This window comes from Carcharhinus amblyrhynchos, chromosome 17, assembly GCF_965287045.1.
Source record: "Carcharhinus amblyrhynchos chromosome 17, sCarAmb.v2.hapA, whole genome shotgun sequence".
Taxonomy (NCBI): domain Eukaryota; kingdom Metazoa; phylum Chordata; class Chondrichthyes; order Carcharhiniformes; family Carcharhinidae; genus Carcharhinus; species Carcharhinus amblyrhynchos.
In genome coordinates, this window is record NC_137340.1 from 39,768,432 (window position 1) to 39,788,657 (window position 20,226).

The 20,226-nt window shown below is 40.4% G+C and overlaps 2 protein-coding genes across 3 annotated transcripts in view; one reads left to right on the forward strand and one right to left on the reverse strand.

Moving 5' to 3' along the window:
* Positions 1–15,458, reverse strand: part of rab11fip2 (RAB11 family interacting protein 2 (class I)) — a 92,334-nt gene extending 76,876 nt beyond the window's left edge. For both annotated transcript variants that reach the window (XM_080205845.1, XM_080205846.1), the window contains exon 1: positions 14,921–15,458. In XM_080205845.1, the coding sequence (XP_080061971.1) occupies positions 14,921–15,273 (353 nt within the window). In that variant the 5' untranslated portion in view covers positions 15,274–15,458. The remainder of the gene's footprint in view (positions 1–14,920) is intronic.
* A 7-nt stretch (positions 15,459–15,465) lies between these two features.
* Positions 15,466–20,226, forward strand: part of LOC145354582 (uncharacterized) — a 160,932-nt gene continuing 156,171 nt past the window's right edge. The window contains exon 1 of the mRNA XM_080206046.1: positions 15,466–15,577. The gene's annotated coding sequence lies outside the window, so the exon portion shown is untranslated. The remainder of the gene's footprint in view (positions 15,578–20,226) is intronic.

A 20,226-nucleotide genomic window follows, 5' to 3' on the forward strand; every position in this document is an offset into this window, starting at 1 on the left:
ACACAAAGCAAATTTTCCTTTAACTTGCTCTAATGAAGTTTCTTAGCTCCTTACCTCAGAAGGGCATCACTACTCAATGCGAATCTTGCATTATTCCTTCTCCTCAACGTCAACCATTTTCTTTAGGTACTTGCATCTTTGAAGACTGGATGCAATGTTGTACCAGTCACTTCAATCACATTTTTGTGACTAGGTTTCATAGCTAACCATGGCATGATACTAAAGTACCATAATTTCCCCAAGGTGACTGGCTAGAAGTCCACTTCATCAGGAGTGCGCCCTATGGACATTTTCCTGGTACTGGCTTTCAGAGTCAGTGTCCTTGTCCTGGGATAATCTGTCTCTCTTCCATCATTTCAGACTGCATGCACTAAGAGGGCTGGCATCCCCTATCCACAGTAGACAGTTAGATAATACCTCACTTTGCTTAGCTCATCAGCCAAGGAGAAGCACTAGGGTTTATCTACAGCTGCATGGAGGCGTCAAAGAGAGCTGAGAACAACATGGGACAATAAGGAGCCCTACTGTGATTCAACTCAAGTGTGCAAAGCTGGCAATAACTCAAGACAGTAAGAAGTCTCACGACACCAGACTTTAACCTGGTGTCGTGAGACTTCTTATTGTGTTTACCCCAGTCCAAAGCTGGCATCTCCACACAATATCTCAAGCAGCACTGATTGTCCTGTTAGAGAAATCCCTCATAATATAACAACCTTCTAGCTTCAGTGAAATTAATGCCAAGGGCATCTTTGCAAAAGTAGGCAGTTATCCTTCAGGAAAGCTATTCCAAACAGAACTCCTATGGATGACAAAGAAATAGCTACTCAGGAAAAGAATATATTACGGGGAAATCCCTAGAGAATGCTAGCTAAGTATAAGGACTGACAGACAATTATTTACACTTCATTTCAATTCCTTTCCAAAATTAATGATTAATCCACTGAAATGTTTTCGACCTTATGAACTCAGTTTCTGATACTACTTAATTCTTGCATAGTTTTCATTCATCCAATACATTCCAGTTTGTAAAATTTTAGCCTTCTTGAACTATACTGTATTTCTCTTCCCAAAGTTGTACATATTGTTAGAAAATATATATAGTTTAAGTAGTTTATATTTGTACTTGTGCATGATTGACTTAACAAATAGCTCTAAGTTTAAGCTTGAATTTATATTTCTGTAATTGTGCATTGAGGAGACTTCAGCTTCATTTCACTTCAAAAGACACCTGCATTTTATTGAGGATTTTACAATTCTAAAGGAAAAACAGGGTATAAGAAACTAGGCTGTTGCCTAGCAATGAGGGACCCAAAGAGTTAGCATGGTGGCACAGTTTAGCACTGCTGCCATACAGCGCCAGGGCCCTGGGTGACTGCCTGCATGGAGTTTGCCCCTTCTCCCCATGTCTGCGTGAGTTTCCTCCCACAGTCCAAAGATGTAGAGGTTAAGTGAATTAGCCATGGCAATTGCATGGGTAAGATGATCTGAGAGTTGGTGCATATCCGATGGTCTGAATGGCCTCCTTATGCACTGTAGGGATTCTAAAAGCTTCAGTTTAAAGAATGTAATCTAGAAGTAAGGCACTCTTCAAAGAGTCTGCTGGAACAGGGAGATGAAAAGAGCAAGTCCAATGTGAGAGAATGGAAAGGTTCTGAAACCAGAGAGAGGGAAAGAAGCAAGTTCCAAGAAGAGCTTCTACTCAAAGAACAGGAATCTGGAAGCAGCATTCAATTCAGTGAAGTAAGAGTGAAGGGCAGAGCGAGGTTCTAAGTTAAAAAGACAAAGCTATAGATTGCAGAAGCAGACTTAAAAGAAAAGTAGGCTTGTGAAAAGCCAGAGATCCAAGGTGAACAAAGGGTTGATGACTATCGGCCTGTGAAGCAGTGGTGTTCTGTTGTCATGACTGAATATCTGAGAAGGTGCATGGAAGGCAATGTTGACTATACGTGGTGATCCATGGGAGTGGAAAACCGAAAGAAGAGTTTGAAGGTCTAGAGGTGGATCCTTGGTGATAACATCTCAGAGTAAACGCCCTTTTCAGGAAGATTCTAAAGTGGTTTTTTTTGGGAGCAAAGATTGTAAACCCTTAAGTGGAAGACACAAGTTCCAGTGAGACCAGTTTACTCTCAGTGACAAGAATCTGGGGTAAATTGATAAGGAATCTACTAAAGTTGTTATAGGTGGCATCTGCAACTTGGTTCAGAGTGGTATGTCTGACCGTTGTTTGGTTATTGGTTTACATAGAGATTGTGTACTTGTTGACAATAGAATACAAGATACATTTTGTAAATTGTACTGTTCTTACAAATTAGTAAAAGGTATAGTTGGGTGAAGGAGTAATGTATTGTTTATTTTCTTCTTGTTTAAAAAATATTTTAGTCTTTTATTTTAAAAGCAGCAGCCGATTTTGTTCAGTAGCCACCTTTCACATATCTAAACATTAGTTTCAGCTTATTTAGCTTCTTAGATATATAAAGTTTTGAAATTAATCCTTGGAGGCAGCAGAATAATAGAAAACCCAAACACATAATATAATTGGTATTCTTCACACAAGGAATAGTGACATCGCACAAGTACAATTAAATCAATACTTAAATAAGTTCCACAGACTCAAGATCCTTCGAGAGAAATTACTTCTCCTCATCACTGTTTAAATCTGCCAGCCCTTATCCTAAAATGATGACCTCCTTGTTCTAGATTACCCTACAAGGGTAAACATCCTCTCCATGTCAACACTGTCAATTCCCCTTATCTTGTACACCTCAATTAGATCTCCCCTTATTCTTCAAACTGCAGGGATTACAGGTCTAAACTGCCCAATCTCTGTTCACAAGAAAAATTCACCATCTTTGGAATCAACATAGTCCTTTGTTAAAAATCAATACTGATTCAATTACTGAAATCAGTAATTGAAATCAAAACTATGATGGTATAAAAGTATGTTATGACAATAAACAGAAGGCTTAGGTTCACTCCAGATGAGAGAACATTGTCCCCTCTTCCCTTAGTTAGCTAAAACTGCAATTTCTTCATGTACAGAAGTTAACAAAACATTGGACTGCTTGGATGTTAATTACATATGCTTTTTAATTTGGACATAGCATATTTCTTGACTGTAAGTTACATTAGCGTATGGAGTCACTCAACCACCTTCCCATCAACAGCAACCTGTCACACACAGCCTGGCAGCATACACACAGTCACAGTAACCAGGCCACCTAAAGCTTGTAAATCATTCCGTCTCTTCAGGTACTGTCCATCCCACCTTCCATTCAAAGCAGCTGTCATTACTGCCATCCACAAAAGGAAATCTACATCAGTGCTATAACAAGCAAGGCAAATGGGATCTTGAAATGTATTGCTGCTACTGAACAAATCATTAGCGAGATCGCACTTTGAACATTGTGTACAGTTTTGGTCCCTTTACTTTAGAAGGGGACGTAGTTGCATCAGTTCAGTTCAGAAGAGGTTCACTGCATTGATTCCAAAGACGAGGAGTTTGTCTTATGAAGAGAAATTGGGCAGTTTAGACCTGTAATTCCCACAGTTTGAAGAATAAGGGGAGATCTAATTGAGGTGTACAAGATAAGGGGAATTGGTATTCTTCACGGTGGATGGGCAGGAAAGTGGAGTTGAGGCCGTGATCAGATCAGCCATGATCATCTTAAATGGCAGAGCAGACTCGAGGGGCTAAATTTCCTATTCTTGCTCCTGTTTCTTATGACTATGATTCTGCTCAGTTAATAGCATCATAGTCTTAGAGCCAGAAGGTTGTGGGTTCAAGCACCACTCCAAAGGCTTGAGCATATAACCTAGGTGGACACCGAGGTTGTGGTTCACTGTGGGAGGGACAGTCGTTTTGCTGAACAGTTAAACCAAGGCGCTGTTTGCTCTCTTCAGGGGATGTAAAAATCATAATATTTCAAAAAACAGGGGAACTTTCTTTGAAGTACTGGCCCATATTTATTTTTCAAGCAAAACAAAGTAAATATTTCTGGTCATTAAAACATTGTGGCATCTTGTGGTGTACACATTGGTTGCTGAGGTTCCCACATTATCTCAGCAACTACGTTTTAAGAACACTGCACTGGTTGTAAAGCATTGAGGTTTTGAAAGGTACTGTAAAGATGCACGTCTTTCTTTCACTTTTAATCCCAAAGGGATAAAATCTTTACTGCCTCCAAACTCACACCAAACTTTCCAATAATCCCATGTTGCAATATCTCCAATTAACTCTCCATTTCTACCACAACTCAGAAAGAACCTGAATTAGTCACAACTAACATTATTTGTGGTTAACCATTGTGCATTTTCCTTCCATGTTTTCCTTGATTTCTCTGTAGCCTATGACATGGTTACCATCATCCAAACCAGCCTCCCATCCATTGACTCCGTCTAAACTTCCTGCTGCCTTGGAAAAGCAGCCAGCATAATCAATGAATCCCCTAAACATACTCTCTTCCATCTGCTTCCGTTGGGAAAAAGATTCAAAAGTCTGACAACACGTACCAACACCACGTACCAACACACTCAAGAACAGCTTCTTTCCCGCTGTCAGACTTTTTGATGGTCATATCATATACTAAGCTGATCTTTCTTTGCAACATGAAATTCTGCACCCTATCCTTTCCTTCACCCTCATGTACTCTATGAGCTGCATGTTTTGCCTTTATAGCAGGCAAAAAAAAATACACTTCACTGTATCCAGTATATGTGGCAATAAAGCAAATCCTCTTCCAACAGCTCTCCTTTGCTATCCAACTTCTTTGCATTTACTTATCCATACCTAGCCAGAATAGGAGGAGAAGCATGGTCATTTGGCTTTGCGCCTGCTCTGCCATTCGATAAGATCACCACTGATCTGATTGTGGTCTCAACTCTAACTTCCTGTCTGCTCCCATAACCCTCGACTCCCTTGGTCTATCCAAAAGCTAACCAACTCAAGCCATGAGCAAATTCAATGACGCAGCCCCTACTGTTTTCTGTAGAATTCCACAGACCAATGATTTTCAGAAAGAAGAATCTCTCATCCCAGACTTAAAAAGGAGACCTCTTATTTGTAAGCCACGTACCATAGTTTTAATTTCACCCACAAGAGGAAATACCTGCTCGGTATCCAGCCTAAAAAGTGCTCCCAGAATCTTATATGTTTAATAAAATTACCCTTCATTCTTCTAAACTCCAATTGGTATCGGCCCAAACCGTTCAAGCTTTCTTCAACTCTATTGTAATGATAATGTATTTTTGTCATGTTTCTGTGGAGTATTTTTGTTAAACAGTCTGTTCTAACACCAGTGCTGCTGGATCTGTATCCAGCATAATTGTCTTAATTGCTAGAATGCTTGTTTAATCTGGACTGATGCTGTTCTGTTGTTTTTAATGTTTTCCCCTGGGGTTTTGCTGAGTAGGGCTTGATAGGGTTGACTGACCGCAATATCATCAGGTGACCGGGTAGGACTCAGCTCACCAAGAGAAACCCAGCTCGGTTGCTTTGTAGGAGTTGCAGAAAGAAGGAGAAAAAGGCAAGTTTCTGTGAAGTTTATTTCTCTAAACTGCTGTTTGAAAATACATCCTTCTCTGAAAATTGCTGTATAGGAGTCAGGAGGCAGGTGTCTTTCTGTATCTGTCCTGAGAGATTAAGAGGCTGGAAATCTAGCATCCACATGAGCATATCTGTTTTTTTATGCCGACTTAAAAAGGGATTTATGTCCATGGGGTACCGCTTACATTGGAACAGTAGGGATTGCTAGTTGTTAAGAACTATACCTGGTCATGTTTAAGCATTTCCAATTGGTAAAAGTTATAATAATTCTTTTTGCTATATTTTACCTGTGTTGTTATAAACAAAGTTTGCTTTAATAAAATCTTCCTTGGTGGATCAATTAAATTATACCTGGAGCAAAACATTTTATATTCATTCTAATGCCAAAATCAAAAATATTGGGGTCCAGAGTAACTCCATAACAGAGTTTCTGATACTTTGTAGACACATACCTTCTTGTGACAACTTACCTATTTTGGTGTCATTGGCAGATTTAGCTTCCATAGATTCGGCTCCTTCAGCGAAGTCATAGATATAGGTTGTAAGTAATTGAGGACCCAACACAGATCCCTGTATCACTTCACTATTTACAGTCTGACAACCAGAAAATGAGCTATTTATTCCTACTTTCTGATTCTTATTAGCTAACCAACCCTTTATCCATGCTAATGCGTTACTCTCTGAATCAAGAGCTTTTATTTTGTATAGCAATCTTTGATACGACCTTTTCAAACGCCTTCAGGAAAAACCACGTACACTACATCTACAGGTTCCCCTTTATAAAGAACAAAGAACAACCCAGCACGGGAAACAGGCCCTTCAGCCCAACGAGCCCGCGCCGCCGCATCCTCCTACACCTACCCTGCCCTGCGTGTACACGAGTGGAACCCCTAACTTAGCCAGATTCAGGGGAGAATAGTGTCAATTTGGTATACCAATCAGCCTAAGAGCACATCTTTGGGGTGTGGGAGGAAACCGGAGCGCCCGGAGGAAACCCATGCAACCACAGGGAGAATGCGCAAACTCCCACAGACACAGGCCCAAATCCATGTATCTGCACAGCTAGTAGTGCTAGTCACTGAGCTGTTGCTGCGCCCGTCTACCGGTCCAGGATCAAGCACACACACCGACACGAAGTACTAGGCCACTCCCGGAACCTCCAAGAGCAGCCCACGCACGACCCACCGTGTGCATGCCCCTCATTTGACAACAAGGTGGACCGCCACCTGCGGAATAAAAAGACAAAAACGTTAACATATAAGTCTGCATTTCCGGTGTCTCCTGAGGCTCTGACACTATTTAATACCCCCTACTATAACCCTCCATCCTTGTTTCGCTCATGTGTCTAAGTAAACCTTCAACAAGTCCAACGTTCCTGCCTCCACCACCCTACTCGGTAGCGCGTTCCATACCCCCACGACCCTCTGCGTGAAGAACCTTCCTCTCACATCCAAATTATACTTCTCCCCCCTCACCCTTAGATCATGACCTCTCGTAATTGTACCCAATCTAGGGAGCAGCCTCTCACTATTGACTCTACCTATTCCCTTCAGTATCTTATATACCTCTATCATGTCTCCCCTTAATCTCTGTCTTTCCAAGGAGAAAAGTCCCAGTTTCTCCAACCTTTCCTCACAACTCAGTCCTTCCATGCCAGGCAACATCCTGGTAAATCTACCTTGCTTGTTCCTTCCTCAATAAAACTTCAATACATTAGTCAAATATGATTTCCCTTTCACAAAACCATGTTGACTCTGCCCAACGCATTATGATTTTTTAAGCATCTTGCTACCACCTCCTTAATAATGGATTCTAGCAATTTCTCTGACAGATGTTAGGCTAACTGGTCTACTGTTTTCGGTCTCCCTCTTTCCAGAAAAAACGGTATTACATTTGCTATGTTCCAATCTGCTAGATCCTTTCCAGAATCTTAGAGAAATTTGTTATAATCTTCCAAAATTTCTACGATCTTTGCAACCATTTCTTTTAAGACCTTAGGTTACCAGCCATCAGGTTCTGGGAACTTGTCAGCCTCCAAGTCCAATAGTTTTTCTAGTGCCTTCTTCCCAGTGAAGGTAAGTGTTTTAAGTTCCTTCCTCTTTTTCACTTCTTGATTTTCAAGTATCTTTGGGAATTTTCCCAAGTCTTCTACAGTGAAGACAGACAAAATACCTGTTTCTCAAAACAGTATCACTCTTTTACAGATTTAATGTTGATTGATCCACATTCCTATGCATATAGGCCAAAAAGAGCCAAAAAGATTACTTTGCCAACAGTGGAATAATCCACTCTAAGACCTGTCATCCAGTTGCTCATCAAAATCCCTACTAACAAGCTTTGCTTTAGCCTCAAATGCTATCTGCAAGCATATTTTCAGCAAAAATCTGTGTCCAGTCTATCTGCTCAATACTCAGAATAAACTCCTGGTGCTCTCTGACAACCTAATTCCCAAGTTTATTGGCAGTCACCTAGCTTCATGATTATGACGATCTCTACTTCAAGTTCTGTGGCCTTCATTTCATTGTGTAATCTATTCAAGTTATGTCTTCTATTTGATAATAATTTGTTAAAAACCATGATACATTCCATTTAATAACCATCTGTTTTCTAGAATCTATCAAAGTCTGGCTGTGACTCAAAGGCATTTAACAGATCATCTTTCCAGTTAATTTCATCCAAGAACTTTAGTAGAAGATCCAAATCTTCATCAATAGCCAAATGACAGGCAGTTCACAAAATAATTTATTTCTAATTTTACTTCTTGTAGAAATGACTGTGCCAAGACAAGACCTTGGTTTCACTTTGTAGGGACATTACGTGTGTCCGCAGATGCACTTTGTCATATATATCAAAGGGTAATCATACGCCAACAAGTTACTCTTATTTTCTGCTGTTTCTTACTATGACTACAGGTAGCTTTTTTTTTTGAGTTTTTTTTTGCTTTCAGCCTTCACGTTTTAGCAACCATTCTCTGCTACCAGGTTATTTTGCAGAAAGGAAATTGGTACTGGATAGTATTGGAGATGATCTTTACTAAACCTTACACTTAGAAATAAATATTACAAACATACCACTCCTAATTCAACAATCTCACAGTTTCAATAAGTGTCTCTTTATATGTGCTCAAATGAAACCTCAAGTTAATGTTCATCACCTATATGCAATTAAACATAATATATAATTAATGTGCAGTCTTGGATAAACTGTACTTTTTTGTGATCAAACATTAAGATCTCAGGCACCTGCCATAGTCTCCAATTGAAGGAATATTCATAATGTAAGCATTATTACTGATCCCAAGCTGACCTACTGTCTCTATATTTAATGGGATCATTTCCACCTCTGTTATAGTGTCTTTTTTATCCTATCTCAGCCCACATGTTGCTGAAACTCTGATCCTTTTCTTTCCCATCTCCAATTCAGATTATTCCAATATTCTCTAAACCAGCCTCAAATGTTTCATGCTCTAAGCTCCAGTGCATTCTGCTGCCCATATTCTACCTATATCTTTATTTGCTGACCCAAAACTGATTGAGTACCGATCACCCACAGGGATCAATTCAAAATACTCATTGTTAAATCTGTTCATGGCTTTGTACCTCCTTTCACAAACCACACTGATATTATTTGGTGAGGGTGTCTCAACCTGAAACATTAGATTGTAGTGTGCAAAGTTTTGTTTTTGGAGTGTTGTGAGGAGTCACATGAAATGCCCAGTAAGCAATCTAGTCCATGTCATTGTGTAACAATTAAAGACTATTTATTAAATGAAGACAAATGTACATACAAAACTACAATACTCGAGACAATTAATCACTACATTAATCACTAAACACATACAGTTTGAGCAGAAATTACCCGTTGTTCCAAAATATATCTACGATTCCTGAACTCTTCAAGACTTCCCCTTCCCCGAGCAACGTCAACAAATAAATAAATCTATAATCTGAATAAAGTTTACAGTGTCACGTAATGTGGCTGGGAAAACGTCTGTTCCTGGTTCAAAAATATTTAAACTGCCTTTACAGAGGTTTCTACACTACCTTGGCTCTAAGACTTAAATGCAGATCTAGCCTCCTGGCTGTAGGGTGATCTCTCAGGTTATTAAATGTAAAACTGTCCTGCCTGCTTCTGATGGTGCTGCCCGTTTTTCTTCTGATTCTTCAGTACCGGGGACCCAGGTTTGATTCCTAGCTTGGGTCACTGTGGGGAGTTTGCACATTCTCCACGTCGGCGTGTGTTTCCTCAGTGCTCCGATTTCCTCCCACATTCCAAAAGATGTGCAGGTTAGGTGAATTGGCCATGCTAAATTTTTCCTCTGTGTACCTGAATGTGGTGACTAGGGGATTTTCACAGTAATTTCATTGCAGTGTGAATGTAAGCCTACTTGTGACTAATAGAACTTTTACTTTGTGTATTTTACTGCCTGCATTGCCCCACTTTCATGACTGGAGAAAATAGTATGTGTTTGCCTTGACTGATCTCTAGGTAAGCTGTTTCCTACTAATATACCTGGCTCTGTCTAAATGCCTGCTATTTTCATTACTGGGAAAATTTACATATTTTGAATGCTGGCTACTATGTCATTAAGCAGATTTCTACCTGTTGCTAGGCAAGTCACATCTTATGCTCTGGTTATTGCTGTCACCAGGCAGATTCATGACACTCCCTATAACTCTTAAAATGCCTCCAGCCCTACAACCCTCAGAGAACTCTGATCTCTTATGCATCCATTCCTTCACATCAGCATTGTGAGATGGGCCTTCAGATATTTCTGTCTAAAGCTCCAAAAGTTGCTTATTAAACCCACCCCATTATCATTTCTTCCTTCAAGATCCCCCTAAAAATCCATCCAAAATGTTTCACATAGTTTCCAAAGTCTCCTCCTTTGGTTTGATGTAACTTGATCCCCTAATCTGAAATCTTGGGGCATTTCAAAAGGCTTAATGTAAATACATGTTATTGAATGCAAAGACTATTCCTTCCACTACAGTCGCTGCAGTACATATCATCTACAGAATGCACCTTACAAGGTTATTTCAACAGTAGCTCCTAGTTTCTTGACTGCAATTGTTAAAAATAATATCAGCATGATCAAAGCAACATCAGCAAGTTTCCTTTTAAATTATATATGGTACTGTCATTTCGTCATCAGCACTGAAAAAAACTTTAATTTTTTATCTGACACCACCATGGTGTCACTATAAATGCAAACATCAGTGGTACAATTAAATCTCCGATACAATCTTTTTAAACAACTAAACAATAGGTAATAAAGGGCATTTTTTTAAATCATTGCTGACACCTACAAAATATATAAAGAATCTGCAGCTTGGACTGAGGGGAATGATCCTAGCGTTTGTACAGTAGGCTAATTAGAGATGAACTGTCTTTTTAAAATCAGATGACTCTTGGCAGAGACAATTAGTATCCTTTGCAGTGACTTTTTTTCTCCTACCACTTGGGTTGGACATTTTTAAAAAAATAAGATATCTGGTTATGAGTGTGTAATCATTATTCTGCAAAAATCAAAGGCAGATACAAGTTGTTTGAAATGAAAATTAAATTCAATAATTACATTTAGAAAGGGTAAAATAGTCAAAGATGAAGATTATTGGTTTCAAATGCAATTCACAAATACTTTCAAGATTTTTAGTTGGCCAATCTTCTATGGCATTAATCACAAGTCAGAAGTCTTTAAAAAAAATACAGAAATAAATGGGCATGATTAATTGCTATTACAGAGGTATGGATGCACGGTGACTAATGCTACCAATGCCGAATATTCATTGGTATTTGATATACAAGGAGAAAATGCAAAAAGCAAACTCAGGTAAGGTAGCATTGTTAATAAAGGAGCAGATCGGTACAAAAGCGACAGTATCTTGAATAAGAACATAAGAAATAGGAGCAGGAGTAGGCCATCCAGCCCTTCGAGCCTGCCCCGCCATTCAATAAGATCATGGCTGATCTGTCGCTGCTCAGTTCCACTTTCCCGCCCTCTCCCCATAACCCTTAATCCCCTCTCTTATCAAAAACCCATCAACCCGCGTCTTAAAAATATTTAGCGAGGCAGCCTCCACCACTTCAACGGGCAGAGAATTCCAGAGATTCACCACCCTTTGAGTGAAGAAGTTCCTCCTCAACTCCGTTCTAAACCGCCCTCCCTTTATCTTGAGGCTGTGCCCCCTAGTCCTACTGTCTTTTTTGAGCGGGAAGAGTCTCTCCACCTCTATCCTATCCATCCCATTCATCATCTTATACGTCTCAATGAGATCTCCCCTCATTCTTCTAAACTCTAACGAGTACAAGCCTAGTTTATTCAGCCTCTCCTCATAGCTCAACCCCCTCAACTCCGGTATCAGCCTAGTAAACCTCCTCTGCACTCCCTCCAAGGCCAAAATATCTTTGCGCAGGTGCGGCGCCCAAAACTGCACACAGTACTCCAGCTGCGGCCTCACCAATGCCCTATACAGCTGCAGCAAGACCTCCCTACTTTTATATTCAATCCCCCTCGCTATGAAGGCCAGCATCCCATTCGCCTTCCTGACCACCTGCTGCACCTGCAAGCTGGGTTTTTGCGACTCATGCACAAGGACCCTGAGGTCCCTCTGCACCGCCGCCTGCTGCAGTTTTTCGCCCCGTAAGTAACAGTCCTTCCTACCATTCTTCCTACCAAAGTGGACCACCTCACACTTGCCAACATTAAATTCCATTTGCCATTTCCTGGCCCATTCGCCCAGCCTATCTAGATACTTCTGCAGACTCTCCACACCCTCCGCACAATTTGCCGTTCCCCCAATCTTGGTGTCATCAGGAAATTTCGACATCCTACACTCGGTTCCCTCCTCCAGATCATCTATACAAATGGTAAAAAGCTGAGGCCCCAGCACCGACCCCTGGGGCACTCCACTAGTCACCATCCGCCAATCCGAATAGCACCCGTTGACCCCCACTCTCTGCCTCCTATTTGACAACCAATCCTCTATCCACGCTAACACCCTACCCCCAACTCCATGTCCCTCGACCTTCTGCAATAACCTCTTGTGAGGTACTTTGTCAAACGCCTTCCCAAGATCCCAAGATCAAATGCAGAATCAGTTTGGGTGGAGCCAAGAAACAGCAAGGGGCAGCAAACATTGGTGGGTGTCACTGAAAGGTCACAATGTGCTAATGTGGAGCAGGGTATGTATCAGGAAATTATAAGTACATACAAAAAGTGCATACAATAATCATAGAGGCCTTCAATCTCCATACAGATTGGGCAAACCTAATGAGCAATAATGCTGTGGAGGACAGATTCCTGGAATTATGCGAGATGGTTTTCCAGTATTTTGAGGAACCAACTCGGGAATAGGTTGTTTAAAATCTAGTATTGTGTCATGAGAAAATGATCAATAATCTTATTACAAAGGAGCTTTTAGTGAAGAATGATCATAATGAAAGAATTTTGCATTAAGTTTGAAAGAGATGTGCAAACTGAAAATACCATCTACAGAATACACCTTACAAGGTTATTTCAACAGTAGCTCCTGGTTCCTTGACTGCAATTGTTAAAAAGGATAATAGCAGCAAGATCAAAGCAACATCAGCAAGTTTCCTTCTAAGTTATATATGGTACTATCATTTAGTTCTAAACCAAAACTATAAAGATGAGGGACAATTTGTCACTGGAGATTGGGAAACTATTGAAATGTTTGAAGGTAGACAGGGGTCTGACTAACATTTAAGGAATTAATATAGGATTTACAACAATATAAATTCCTTTTGGGTTTGTGTACCTTATGGGAAGAGTGATGCAGTCATCCTAGATGAAGGAACTGAGGGCACTGTGGCTAAGTTTGCAGATGATAGATAGTATTGAGGAGATGGGAAGGCTGCAGAAGGACTTGGACAGGTTAAGAAAGTTGGCAAAGTAGTAGCAGATGTGATACAACATGGGAAAGTGAGGTTCTGCACTTTGCTAGGAAGAGGAGCTTGGACTATTTTCTATGTGGGTAAAGAATTCAGAAATTGGAAATGCAAAGGACTTAGGAGTCCTAGTTCAGGATTTTCTTAAGATTAACTTGTAGATTGACTTGGTAGTCAGGAAGGCAATGCAATCATTCATTTTGAGGACTAGAATACAAAAAACGGGATGTACTGCTGAGGCTTCATAAAGGTTCTCATCAGACCACATTTGGAATATTGTGAGCAATTCTGGGCCTCATATCTAAGGAAGGATGTGATGGCATTGGACAGGGTCCAGAGGAGGTTCACGAAAATGATCCAGGAATGAAAACTTGACATACGAGCAGTGTTTGACAACTGTGAGTCTGTGCTTGATGGAGTTGAGAAGGATGAGAGACATCTCATTTGAAACTTACTGAATGCTGAAAGGCTGGGTAGAATGAACAGGGGAAAGATGTTTCCATTAGAATCTGAGAGTAGGATCCGAGGGCACAGCCTCAGAGTAAAAGGATGACCCTTTAGAATCAACAGTAGGAGGAATTTCTATAGTCAGAAGTTGGTGAATCTATGAAATTTATTGCCACAGAAGGCATCAATTTCCTCTGAATTATTTGAATAAAACAATAACTCTCAAACCCTGATTTCAACCCGATTCTGAAGCAAATAGAATTGAGAGTCCCCATTTCAGCAAAACAATTTCAAATTCCCTCTGGTCTCACATCAGGCTAAGACTGCAGATCTGGGCTGCATTTACTTCATTTTTCTTTACACTTAATGCTTTTACACTATAATTATGCAAAAACAAATCAATTTAAACTTCAATTCAATACATTTTCACAAGTATTATGGAATGAAAATGTTAATTGAGACTACTAGAAAGACTCACTTTTCTGATGCAGATGTCATTACGAATATAACTGATGCTGTGCAACTTGGATGTAAAAGAAAGTGGTTTGCCACTTCACCAAAAAAGTTATGACATGTAGAATTTCTTAGTAGTCTATTACTGCTGCTAGCATATTACCACAGATACCAATATTTACATTGTATTGTCCTTTTACTGCATCATCTGGATTACACAATAGAACAAAAATTTGAAAAAGGACAATAGTTACAGTGCTTTTATGCAATTCAAATCACTTCCCAAGTTGCAGAAAGGATACTTCCAGCATCTTAAGTACTACGCTTAATCTGCTGCCAGTCCGTCTTCGGGGTGTGGCTGTTTTAGTATTCATACTTTCATACCCGAGTCAAAAGACACAAAATATGCACAAACTACTACATGTATAGGGAATTGTTGCACATGCAACATCTGAAGGGGAAAAAAGATTCAAGGTGAATACCTGAAGTCCTACTTACCTTTTAACTGGATTGCAAATTTATACAACAAATTAAATGGACTGTTTAAAAAAAGAGGAAAACACTTACTCTTTTTGCCTCCTCGATTTGTTTTCAAAAAGTTCATTGAGGCAAATGGCTACCTGACCCAGGAATTTGTCCAGTCCGACCAGTGAACGGTGCATGACAATCAGGTAGAGGATGTACTTCTCCGGGGTTCCCTGCAACAGCAGCCCAGGAAACTCGAAGGACACCTCCTCCTTCCATATCGGGCACAAGGTTTTCTCCGCCACCGAGGTGGAATATTTCTCCTTGCCCAGCTGGATGATGGTGTACGTGTCGTTGGTGCCGCTTTTGCCTTTGGGGTTGAGATCCCGGGCTTGCATGACAGTCACTTGGACGTGGGTAGGGAACCATGTTTGCGACTGCTCCGCCAGCATCATCTGTCTGTTTCTCTCTCTCTCTCTCTCTCTATTTTTGGTTCAATTATCTCATTTGTAAACTCAAGGCTGTCCTGGCCTGGCCGGCGTTCACATTCCCCCTCGCCACTGGGACGTAAAAGGCCGAAACGTGAGAAGAAGCCCCGTCTCTCCCATCCTGGCCGCGTCCTGATAGGGGAGGGGAAAGGTCGGGGGTCAGAGTTGAACCCGTTACCCGTAGCAACGCGCTTGGCTTCGGGAACACAAGAGGATTTGTCCTGGCTGCTCCACGCGAGGCCTGCCCGCACTTCAAACCGTTCTGCCAGAGGTGAGTAGAGTGTTCACACTGACAGAATAATAAAATGTGCTATGCAGGGAAACCTAGTGTAGAGTAGAGCTGGCTGAATGGAATTAGGGATGTGCATTCAACATTATCAAATAAACCTGAGGGGGTAAGGCAGATTGAAAATCCCACTTCTGCACAGAGGAAGCTGTCTTTTTAAGAATGCTGGAATGCATTAAAATAGAATCTGTTTTACTTATATAGGTGCTCCTTAACCAATTACTCCCCATCTCCTAATCCTATAGCTCTGAGGGCAATTAGATATTGTTGGTTGGAGCCCTTTTTTTTTGCTGGCACATTCTCACTGGTAACATCACACAGCACCTTAATGTGGGGTGAGATCAACCTCAAGCAGGTTAAAAAGTTGCACTTCTAAATTGACAGTCCATATTATGGCATCCCATTATAAATAAAGGAATGTTTTGAATAAAGGAACACTTAGGATTGCTACATTCTCTTGATCAAAATTCACAGTATCCATTTTTGATAATGATAACCGGTAACTGTGCCACAGTTTGTCATTCTTTTTGTAAGAAAAGATGTATTTCCCAGAATTGTGATATAGCCCTTTTATGCGAATGAAGGATCTTAATTATTTGTGATGGAGAATGTACTATTGCTTTCAACATTAAAGCTGAATAACATCCAACCATTGACTGTAAACATAAAGTAATAGTTCATAAAGCACTGTGTAAAGTACTTGTGTTATAACAAAAATTTGGCATTTATCTAGCACTGTTCATGATTTTAGGATGAGCCACAATCAATGAAATACTCTTGAAGTATAGAAAATGTTGTAATGCAAGAAACACAAATATTGTTTGTACAGATAAAGCAATAGTTACAAATATTATGAAAAACATTTAAAGCTAAAGTAGTTATAACTTAAAAATGACATCCCAAAGTTATGGTCAATGAAGTGTTCTTGAAGTGTAGTTACTGTTGTAATACAACCTGCTTGCACACAGCAAGCTCAAATGTGATAATAACCAGGTGATCTGTTTCTGTAAAATGGATTGAGGGGTGGTTATTTTCCAGACGTCGCTGGATTCCGGGGAAGTGCCGGAAGATTGGAAAGCGGCTAATGTTACGCCGTTGTTTAAGGAGGGTGCTAGGCAAAAGGCGGGGAATTATAGGCCGGCTAGTTTAACGTCTGTTGTGGGTAAAATGTTAGAATCCGTCATCAAGGAGGAAATAGCGAGGTATCTTGAGGGGAATTGCTTGATAGAGCAGACGCAGCACGGTTTCGTTAAGGGGAAGTCTTATCTGACAAATTTATTGGAGTTCTATGAGGATGTGTCTAGGGCGGTGGATAGAGAGCCGGTGGATGTGGTCTTTCTTGATTTTCAGAAGGCGTTTGACAAGGTACCTCACAAGAGGTTATTGCAGAAGGTCGAGGGACATGGAGTTGGGGGTAGGGTGTTAGCGTGGATAGAGGATTGGTTGTCAAATAGGAGGCAGAGAGTGGGGGTTAATGGGTGCTATTCGGATTGGCAGTTGGTGACTAGTGGAGTGCCCCAGGGGTCAGTGCTGGGGCCTCAGCTATGTACCATTTATATAGATGATCTGGAGGAGGGAACTGAGTGTATGGTGTCGAAATTTGCTGATGACACCAAGATTGGTGGAACGGCAAATTGCGCGGAGGGTGTGGAGAGTCTGCAGAAGGATCTAGATAGGCTGGGCGAATGGGCCAGGAACTGGCAAATGGAATTTAATGTTGGCAAGTGCGAGGTGGTCCACTTTGGTAGGAATAATGGTAGGAAGGACTATTACTTACGGGGTGAAAAACTGCAGCAGGTGACGGTGCAGAGGGACCTCGGGGTCCTTGTGCATGAGTCGCAAAAACCCAGCCTGCAGGTGCAGCAGGTGGTCAGGAAGGCGAATGGGATGCTGGCCTTCATAGCGAGGGGGATTGAATATAAAAGTAGGGAGGTCTTGCTGCAGCTGTATAGGGCACTGGTGAGGCCGCAGCTGGAGTACTGTGTGCAGTTTTGGCCGCCGTACTTACGCAAGGATATTTTGGCCTTGGAGGGAGTGCAGAGGAGGTTTACTAGGCTGATACCGGAGTTGAGGGGGTTGAGCTATGAGGAGAGGCTGAATAAACTAGGCTTGTACTCGTTAGAGTTTAGAAGAATGAGGGGAGATCTCATTGAGACATATAAGATGATGAATGGGATGGATAGGATAGAGGTGGAGAGGCTCTTCCCGCTCAGAAAGGACAGTAGGACTAGGGGGCACAGCTTCAAGATAAAGGGGGGGCGGTTTAGAACGGAGTTGAGAAGGAACTTCTTCACTCCAACGGTGGTGAATCTCTGGAATTCTCTGCCCGTTGAGGTGGTGGAGGCTGCCTTGCCAAATATTTTTAAGACGCAGGTTGATGGGTTTTTGATAAGCGAGGGGTTTAAGGGTTATGGGGAGAGGGCGGGAATGTGGAACTGAGCCACGACAGATCAGCCATGATCTTATTGAATGGCGGGGCAGACTCGAAGGGCTGGATGGCCTACTCCTGTTCCTATTTCTTATGTTCTTATGTTATGTTCTTATGAATGTTGATCAGGCCACTAGTCATAACTTTCCATCTGTTCTTTGAAAATAGAATCATAGGATCTTTTATGACCAATTAAGAGGGGAAAAAGAACCTCAGTTTAATTTATCATCAGAAAGGCAGCACCTATTTAGTACAGTGCTGGAGTCTTAGTCTAGAATTGTATGCTCAATTTTGTGGAAGGGGTCTTGAGTCCCAACTTTATGATTGCTGGCTCAGAGGTGAGAGTTGTATCAATTTATCCAGGCCTGACTGCTGCAGTAGATAGGACATTGGACTAATGGCACAACTATCAATTACATGCAAAACATAGTTTTATTGATTACAATCTTTTTAAATGCCATGGGACATGGTGTTATTTTAAAGGCAATATGTAAATACATCATATAGTTTAAAGACACTGTAAATACAAAATATAAACAAAAAGTACTGGAATACTTAGCATTTCAGGCAGCATCTGTAATGAGAAATAAAGTTAATAGTTCAGGTCAATGACCTTTCATCAGAACAGATTTTTGTTATGTAACTACATGTTGTTTTGTCAACAAAATTGTGTTTGTTGTAATTGTATGTTAAATACCATTTCATAGATCTTAATGAAGACTTTGTAATCTTAATAAGGTTAACTGCAGGTATTTATTAACTACAAGAGCTGTGCACATATATATAGTAATAGTTTAAGGTAGGAGCTATCGCTATTCTTCTTTGGGCTCTATCCACTCTTAGATTACTGTATGTGTGGTACTGTAGTCAGTACCTGTATGTGCCAGACTCTGAAACCAGACCTTCTCCAAGTCTTTATCCAATGTATTTCAACTTATTCTGGTTTACCCCATTGCTACATTGTTATCACTATCCCACCTCCCCCTGCAAGTCTCTGGGCTCATCGGTTCAGGTGGTCTTATAACCCATATCTTGTTTGGACTACTTATTGGGAGAGTGGGAGGCTCTGTTGTTGCAGGTAAACTCTGTTAATTTGAGGTTGTTCTGACACCTGGATATCTTTTCATCCTTTTTTTTCATTCCTTGGTACTGAATTATTCTTTGTCAATTCAGCAGTAGTAGTGATGGATAGATGTTGATTTATCTGTTCTTTCTAGGGTGGACAAACGCTAAAGTGTTTCTTCCTCTCATATGGAACACATATAGAAGTTCATTTTTCAACAATGGAACCTTCATTCTCATTTGTTTCACAATTTTAGCCAAATGTTTGATTACTTTCTCCTTTTCCAGTCATTTTTTGAGCTTATAAATCTTTTCATTCAGCTGAACAGCAACTCTGGTAAGTTGAATTGTTTTTGTTTCATGTTATCTGCAGAACTCATATAAATTTAGCAACTTTTTCTGACTGCTCCTTGGGCTCTTTCAATTCATTTTTAGATCTACAATCTACTGTGTAAAATTCACCTTTTTTGCTTTTAAACTCTGGATTTTCTCTTCCATATTGCATATCTCATCCTTCATGTTGTTCAGATTTGGCCAAATTTCTAGATGTTCACAGTTTTGTTAATTCTGCTTTCAAGCAAGTGCTCTGATTCATCAGTAAACCCTTTTCATGATCCCTGGAGTTTAAGCGATGCTTATTCAAGACTTCTGACTCTTGAAGTTCATCAAGTTCTAATTGAAGATACATTTTGTAGAATATTTTCTTCCAAGTTAATTATTTAAGTATTTCAAGTTCTCACTCAAATGTTCTACCTCCTGTGAGTGACATTTAAGTGTTCTCATAATTTCTTGTTTTTCCTTATCAAATGCTGCTTTTGTACATGAAAGTTGATTCTCTACACAGATCAGAGTTTCCTTGGGTGAGAATAATTCCCCTTTGCTATTGTTCAAGCTTGCATTTGTCCTTCTGCAGATTGTTTTTGGGACTCTTCACTTTTTTTTGTGAAGACTTCTGCTTTCTTTTGCCATTCTAGCTTCTTGATTTTCATCACTCTGGAAATTTAATGTTTTTCCGAGTTTTCTTCTGTGTCATTAGTGTGTCTTTAAGAAACCTTTTTTTAAATCATGTTTTCTGCAGTTGTAAGCAGACCTTTTCAGTTTTTTAGTATTTCATTGTTGCCGAGTTGTATGTAGGAGTCCTTTT